We start from the raw sequence: 7036 nt of genomic DNA, 5'->3' as shown, positions 1-7036 counted from the left end.
TCTCACCGCCACTTACTGTGCTCTCAGTTGCCTGACTTTTACCACAAGAAAGAAAGTCTGGCAGAAACTAGATACACCATGTGTAATACTTAATTTTACAAACTAGTTGAACGCACTCCGAGGAAGGCATGCTCTGACATGGACTACTTGGGCTTTCTGATGGAGGACTGGCCAGCACGGGGGTCTTGACAGAGGCAAGGCCCAGTTCGGATCCTCTCTGCGGGCAGGCTCTCCACACTCAGGCTGTGATAGAGGGACCTTGGGTGCAGTGGCAAGCACTACATGGGACAGGTGCTTTGGGACGAGGATATGAGCCGGAGCCAACAGATGAGTCCACATGCTACTTAAAAACTGAGTTCATTTGAGATACCTTTTGACAGTTTTAAGATCTTAGTTGTATCAACCATTGTCTTTGCAGTGATTCCAAATTGTTCCCTTTCTCTAACCTTGGGTCCTTGGCTAAAAAGATTTTAACCACTGAACTTGCTTAGAATGAAGACTAGCAGAGGACAAGTTGCTCTTTAGTCGGCTGGTGTGGAGGAGGGAGGTGTCGGCAGCTTCTCTTGTGTCAGGAACCCTGGTCCCTGCTGCTACCCAGGTGTCAGCACCACTGCGGGAACTAACACTGAGCTGCAAGGACAGGACAGATCCCTGGGCAGAGGTTCCTCAGATCTGCAGCGCCCCCTCTCCTGCCCAGGAGGGGTGAGGACGCAGCCGCTGGCCCAGATCTTGGCACACTGATGCCGAGAGCCATGTCCACATTTCCCTCTTCCAATGTTGCTTTCTGTTCTTCAGGAATAACTGCATAAAATTGGAAGGTGATTCTCAAGGGTAATTTCCGTAGGTCAGCAGTTTTCAAATGATTTGGTCTCAGGACCCTTTACACTACAAAAATTAGGAACCCCAAAGAGCCTTTATTAATAGGTTACAGCCATTGATAATTACCATATTACAAATTACAACAAAACTGCATTTAAAAATAATGTTAGCTTTTTAGGAAAAATTACTTGCAAAACAAATCCAGGGAGAAGAGTGGCCTTTGACATTTTCACTAATCTCATTCCTGTTGGGTTTAATACAAGACTGGGATTCTAGCAGCTGCTTCTAGTCTCGTACATTGTTTAAGTAAAGCTGACTTCACACATACGAGGTTTGACAATTAAGTTCACGAACTCAACCTAGAAAAAGTGCTACATACCTCATTGCTGAATACCACTATGGTCACCTTTGAAGTACTCTCCTTAGGAAGCTATGCACCGACACCAGTGCCTAGTCCACTCTTCAAAGGAATTTTGGAACTTTTTGGAGTGGCCATCAGAGCTGTCGTTGTGTTACCCTTGATGTCCTGAATGTCATCAAAATGTCTTCAGTAGTTCGTTTATCTTTAGGTAAAAAAGTCATTGGGGGCCAGGTCATGGAGTAGGGAGGGTGTTCCAATAGTTATTTGTTTACGGGCGAAACACTCCATCACAGATGTGTGAGCTGGTGCATTGTCATGATGCCAGAGCCATGAGTTGTTGGCAAAAAGTTCAGGTCGTCTTAACTTTTACACGCAGCCTTTTAAGCACTTCGTAATAGTAAACTTAGTTAACTGTCCAGTTGGTGCAAATTCATAATGAATAACCTGATTCATTCAAGAGGTTAGCAACATTGCTGCAAGTTCATGAACTTGTCAGACCTCGTACATGCAGTTGGGAAAGGGACTTTGTACATAGCTTTTCAGGAAATAGTCTATTTGATACTGCAGCCAAGACCCCACAGTGGTAGTTTCTTACAGGCAGTGGGGTCTGAAACCACTGTGAGCTTTCCGGACTGTTCCATTAAGACCTGTGGGTCGATCTTGCTCATGATGTCATAAAGTCCAAAGTTCATCACCTGGAAAATGCTGGTTCACTCAATCATGTATATCTTCCAAATGTCGATAGATTTCATCATACAAATCACATTAGTTAATACCACCACTGAACTCATCAGAAGACTCTTAAGTACTGGGGAGATGTCACACTCATGGTGGCAATGCAAATTCTCCAAAATTCTGATTTTCACTTGAAAGCTTTATTGGCAATGCTACCAATTTCCCTTGAAGTGAAAGGCACGTTTGTTTCCCAGAAAAATGTCTAAAATGTCTGCCGAGTAGCCAATAAATTGCTGCTACTTTCAAGTAAGAATGGTACACCAAGAACACAGCTAATTTGGCATGCAACTCAGCTGTGTAACTGCTTTTCCTCGACACACTTCACTGTGCTTTCCGCACGCTGCCATCAGCACGGAACATGGTAGTTCCCACAGGTCAAGATTTAACACAATTTGTACTGCTTCTATGAAGGGCAGTCAGTCCTAAGGGAAACTGGCACTGAAGACTATGACTAGTTGGTGCCATTGCCGTGGTTCCTGCCAAGGTGTCAACAGCTGACCTCAGCCCCGAGAGGCTCTTGGGACCCCCAGGAATGTGCAGAGCACATTTTGAGAACCGCTCTAGGTACTGTCCCAGCTGTCTCCACAACCTATGGTCATGATTTCCATGGTGTCAAAAATTAAGTGAAGGCTGTATCTTTAGGGACAGTCAAGTCAAACGTACTCGTATATGGAAGTGACTGTCAGAACTCGAGATGGAAAAACTGACTACCTATGACAGCGATTCTCTACCTTTTTTCATTTTCTCTCCCCTAAGGAGCCTTATCGGACATCTTGGTCCTACCTGCCCTCACCATGGGAAGTTAATACTACATATCCCGTGTACTACGAACTGTGGTCCCTTACGGGGCCTCAGGTTATTGTCTAAGATTTTTTTGTCCCCCACCTAAGAACCACTTTTCAGCCCCATTGAGAATGATGGATGGGCTATGGCCAACAACTCCCTTTTAGGGTTCACATCCTTCCCATTTATTTCCCAGCATTCCCCATGGGCACAGGAGGTGCACGAGGGCTTCTCAGGGAAAGCAGAGTTGTCTCACGCTAAACCAACCTACATTAAAAAATCTCCTTCAGTGTTAACAACATCTTAAATGCAACGATCTCCTCAGAAAGCAGGCAGGCAACTTATTTCAGAAAAGGACTCACCACGGAATTGTTTCAAGTTGTGAATATCCTAATAACATAAAATCAGACTTGGTTATTTTTATAAAGCTTATAATTTCAGAAAGGTCTGAGGTACAGCCCTCCTAGACAGTGATTACAAATGGTTAATGCACCCCGCAAACTTGAACACTGCGTCCTAAAGCAGAATCTGGCACAGCCACAAAGTGCCACTGTTCGTAGCTCTCCACCAGGGCCCGTGTCAAGAAGGGGAGGGAGTAGTTCTGTGGCCCAGCACGGCTCCCCAGGTCCAAATGCAAGAGCCCAGTTCATCAAAGGCCGGGATGCTCCTCCAGGTCCTCTCGGGCAGGGTAAGTCCTGGACATTTTCTGGGGAAGCATGATTCCATCCAGACTCAGGTGGCTCAGAGGCCTTCAGGCCTCTGATACTTCCAGAAGGCCACCTCCCCATCATCACTGCAGGAGGCCAGGAGCCCCTGCTCTTTGGGGTTCCAGGCCACACAGTTGACATCCTGGGAATGGGCCTGAGGCAAGTGGGCTGTCAGGGAGAAGGTGGGCTGCTGAGGGTCTGAGCCCGGGTCCTCCTCAAACACTCGGATGGCATCATCCCCACAGGCTGTAGCCAGCGCCCCTGTCAGCTGACACCTGGGAGGAATGTGTGCCATCAGTGTGGCTGCTGGTGGCCTCTCCCTCCCCGACCCAGCAAGCTAGGGAGCAGAGACTGATTGTACAGTCCCAAGCCTCAGCTAAGGTCTCTCCCAATACATAGTCACAGACATCACCCCGTAAGTCTTCAAGTGCTGCCATCTAGGTTTCTCCCAATTGTAATTAACCTAAAAAACTTTGTGATTCTGAACTGTACTTTTGTCACTGAGCATAAGCAGTTTCTCTTGTCATGAAGCTTGCTCAACCAGTTTTTTCAAACCGAGATGTAACAAGACAATGAAGTTTACCATACTTAAGTCTGTTTTTGTTACTTCCAAATATTTGCTAATGTAAATAAAACTTAGACTTTGTTTTCTCGTTACTTAGGATTATTTCCTAGGAATATATTCTTGGGTCAGAACTGCCCTCTGACTGACTGTTCCACGTGAATGGTGTGGCTTTTGTAGCCTCCTCAGGGCAGAGCCAGTGTTATAAACTATACAACCCCAGCCAGGAACCCACAGTTACAATAATGAGTATTTCTGGATGGTGCGATGCTGTGTGACCCCAAAGGCCGGTGTTGCCCTCACAACCTGGGAGCTTGACGCAAGGTGTAGGCCTGGGTCTAAGTGTGTCCCAGGTCCTGTGACTGGGCTGGCCAGCTCTAAGCCAGCAGGGTGCATAGTGTGGGCTGTTCTGAAGAAGTTAGGATGCTGTTCTCTGGTCCCATGCACACCCAAAGGGGACAGAGAGCAGCACCGGTCTGACTTCTCTAAACCTCTGCAAACTGGGGGTGGGGGTTGAAGATGGAGGTCTTACCAAGCGACGTCGTAAATGGTCCTGGAGTGGAAGCCTGACAAAGTACAGATACATTTCCAGCTGGGGTCAGAGCCGCTGCACACCACCCCTGCACGACAGACTTCTGCTGAGTCCAAAACATGTCTGTGTCCTGGGCACCTCAAGGAGTAACTGCCCCACTGCACAGGAGATCCTAATTGCCCTCCCTCATGAAGCCCCATCGTCACTCCTCACGGATCTGCCTCACACTGTGGCCTGACTGGTGTTTTCACAGCAGAATTCTGAGGAGGAAACGTCCTGTTCTTTAAGAACCCTTTTGCGGCAGACTGACTAGCTAGACTGCCTTTGAAGGCCACTCACCTGCAGCCCCACCCACCTGATTTCTTCCAAACCGTTAGACCCTGTGCTCCATCTAAAGGACTCACTGTTCTAGTTAAGTCTAGGCTTTCCCACCTTTAATGCCTTGGCTCATGCCGTTCTGTTTTCACTCAGAATTCTGGTCGTGTTAAAATCCTATGCACCCTTCCCTGGAGCTCTCCCTAATTCTGCCAGCACTCCCTGGCACCCCATCCCCCCTTCTGCCCCAATCTGCTGCGCTTTATCTACTGTCTCAGTCCTAGAAGACTGTCAACCTCATGGAAAGTCTCCTTCAGCTCCACCCTCTTGCTTACCTTGTTCATTGCCTGGTAGATACTGGCGCCAAATGCGCACCGTACGGTCGTCACTGCAAGACGCCAGACGTTGGCCACTGGGGTCAAAGGCCAAGCTCCACACAGTGGACTCGTGGCCCTCGAGGGTGGCACAGCATACCCAGTCATCCTCTTCCTCCCGGTAGAGCTTCACTGTGTCATCATAGCTAGCAGAGGCTAACAGCTGGGGACGTAGGGAAACCACTTATGGCCCAGGAAGTGCCTGTGATCCCAATACTTCTCCCTGCTTGGACAGGCCAGTCCCAGGGAACTGTCTCTCCTTTGGTCACAGACAGTGATCCCTGTAACAGCCAGGCCGAGGCGGAAGAGCAGAGGCCTGGGCACGGCCTCCACACCGGAAGTCCTTCCCATCAAGATTCTCCGGGAGACTCTTACCTCCTGGCTCGGGTGCCAGACCACATGCTTAACATCCTGCGTATGGGAGTTGAGGACACTGACACATTCGTACTCATCTTCCTCATCAACTGCGGGAGGAAAAAGGAAAGGAGTCCATGAGATGACCCCATCAGGGTCACAGTGGCTGATGTGACCCTGAATTCTGTCCGTGAGCTCCCAACTGCTCCTGGAGGGACCTGGACTCACCTTCCCAGACCCATACACTCTTATCTCGGCTGCAGGTGGCAAGGAGGTTGCCAGATGGGGCCCAGGCCACTGACTTGATCTCATTTTCATGGCCCTCCAGAATGTTCACACACTGAAAAGGGAAGAGAGTCAAGAATCAACGGCAGCTAAGACTTCTGGGATGCTTTTCATGGGTACAGCCCAGTGGGCCCAGGTTGACTCAGGTTTCTGAACCAGCTTTGGGGAACAAAGGAGCAACAATCCTGGTCCCATCCAGCCTGGTTACCTCAAAGTCATCCTGATTCTTCTTCCAAATGCAAGTAGTAGCATCAAAGCTGGCAGAGGCCAGGTAATTGCCGCAGGGAGACCAGGCCACCTTCCGCACAGTGCGCTGGTGGCCTTCAGAAAGGACAGATTTACAGATCCAGCTGTCACCTAAAAGGGAGGACAACCAAGCACTGGACACTATCAAAGCCATCTAATAATGGGGCTAGTACTGGAGCCAAAGCTCAACCGGTGGATTTAACAACATGCTTTCAGAAAGAACTAACTGACCCTACTTCCTCTGAGACATCATCCTTCTGTAACAAACCTCCCGATTTAGAACGATCAGTGGCTCCCCAATGCCCTCGGCATAAAACGTAAACTTCACCGTCCTCGCAAATTACTCCGCAGGCTATTTTCCACCGTCCTTTTCTCCTTTTCTTGCCTCAGCAACTATCACAATTACCTCCACAGTTCCACCTGTCTCCTGACGTTTTTGCTTCTAGTACTTGCCAGAAAAGTCTTTCTCAGAATGGCTAACGTCCACCTCGAGGAGGCCTGTCCCCACTGTCCCCGGGCCGCTCTCCAGCCAGTGTCGGCCTGCCGCGCACCCCCGAGTTCGGAGTCCCCGGCAGCGGGGGCGCGCGCCGAGGCCAGGCCTTACCCTCCGTGCCCCAGATGCGGACTCTGCGGTCTCCCCCGCAAGAGGCCAGCAGGGTTCCGGCGGGGTTCCAAGCCAGGAACCAGCAGCGCGAGTCCGGGTGCGCCGGGACGCGGCCGAGCAGCACCAGCGAGTCTTTCATGGCTGCCCGGCGCAGAACGAGGAGGAGGTGGCAGAGTTTTGACCGCGGGTCCCACTGCTAAAGTGTCCACAACGCCCCCGTAGCCTTCCGCGGCCACCGCTCCAGCCGCTTCCGCCCGAGAGCCCGGGTCGTTCCGGGAACTGAAGCGTCTGCAGCTGCGGCCGCGCTGCCCTCTGGGAGTTGTAGTCGGCCTCCCACTCTACGGCGTAAAACCTTGCGG

The 7036-nt window shown here is 50.1% G+C and overlaps 1 protein-coding gene across 4 annotated transcripts; it reads right to left on the bottom strand.

Annotated features, from left to right (window-relative positions):
- Positions 1–894: 894 nt before the first annotated feature.
- CIAO1 (cytosolic iron-sulfur assembly component 1) lies at positions 895–6967 on the bottom strand. 4 transcript variants are annotated; one of them, XM_074332529.1, is made up of 7 exons: positions 6678–6967; positions 6036–6148; positions 5771–5882; positions 5564–5652; positions 5150–5351; positions 4500–4587; positions 895–3680 (listed from the first exon to the last, which is right to left on the bottom strand). In XM_074332529.1, exons 1-7 carry the CDS (start codon positions 6814–6816, stop codon positions 3440–3442), a joined length of 984 nt encoding a protein of 327 aa, XP_074188630.1. In that variant the 5' UTR covers positions 6817–6967; the 3' UTR covers positions 895–3439. The 4 variants fall into 4 exon arrangements, with proteins under 4 accessions (XP_074188630.1, XP_074188628.1, XP_019581436.1 ...); XM_074332527.1 differs by having other exon boundaries at positions 4500–4599; positions 6036–6184; positions 6678–6958; XM_019725877.2 differs by having other exon boundaries at positions 6036–6184; positions 6678–6958.
- Positions 6968–7036: the final 69 nt, after the last annotated feature.

Source organism: Rhinolophus sinicus, linkage group LG05 (genome assembly GCF_036562045.2).
Source record: "Rhinolophus sinicus isolate RSC01 linkage group LG05, ASM3656204v1, whole genome shotgun sequence".
NCBI classification, from domain to species: Eukaryota; Metazoa; Chordata; class Mammalia; order Chiroptera; family Rhinolophidae; genus Rhinolophus; species Rhinolophus sinicus.
Note: the sequence above shows the minus strand (reverse complement) of the source record. Positions and strands in the feature narration are given on the sequence as shown.

Bases quoted from the DNA above. Each gene is read 5' to 3' on its own strand.
- CIAO1 (XM_074332527.1), bottom strand. From the start codon at position 6,816: ATGAAAGACTCGCTGGTGCTGCTCGGCCGCGTCCCGGCGCACCCGGAC. The intron at 6,185-6,677 runs GTAAGGCCTGGC...CCTCCCTTTTAG, and splicing joins CCGCATCTGGGGCACGGAGG to GTGACAGCTGGATCTGTAAA. The intron at 3,681-4,499 runs GTAAGACCTCCA...CATTCCTCCCAG, and splicing joins ACCATTTACGACGTCGCTTG to GTGTCAGCTGACAGGGGCGC.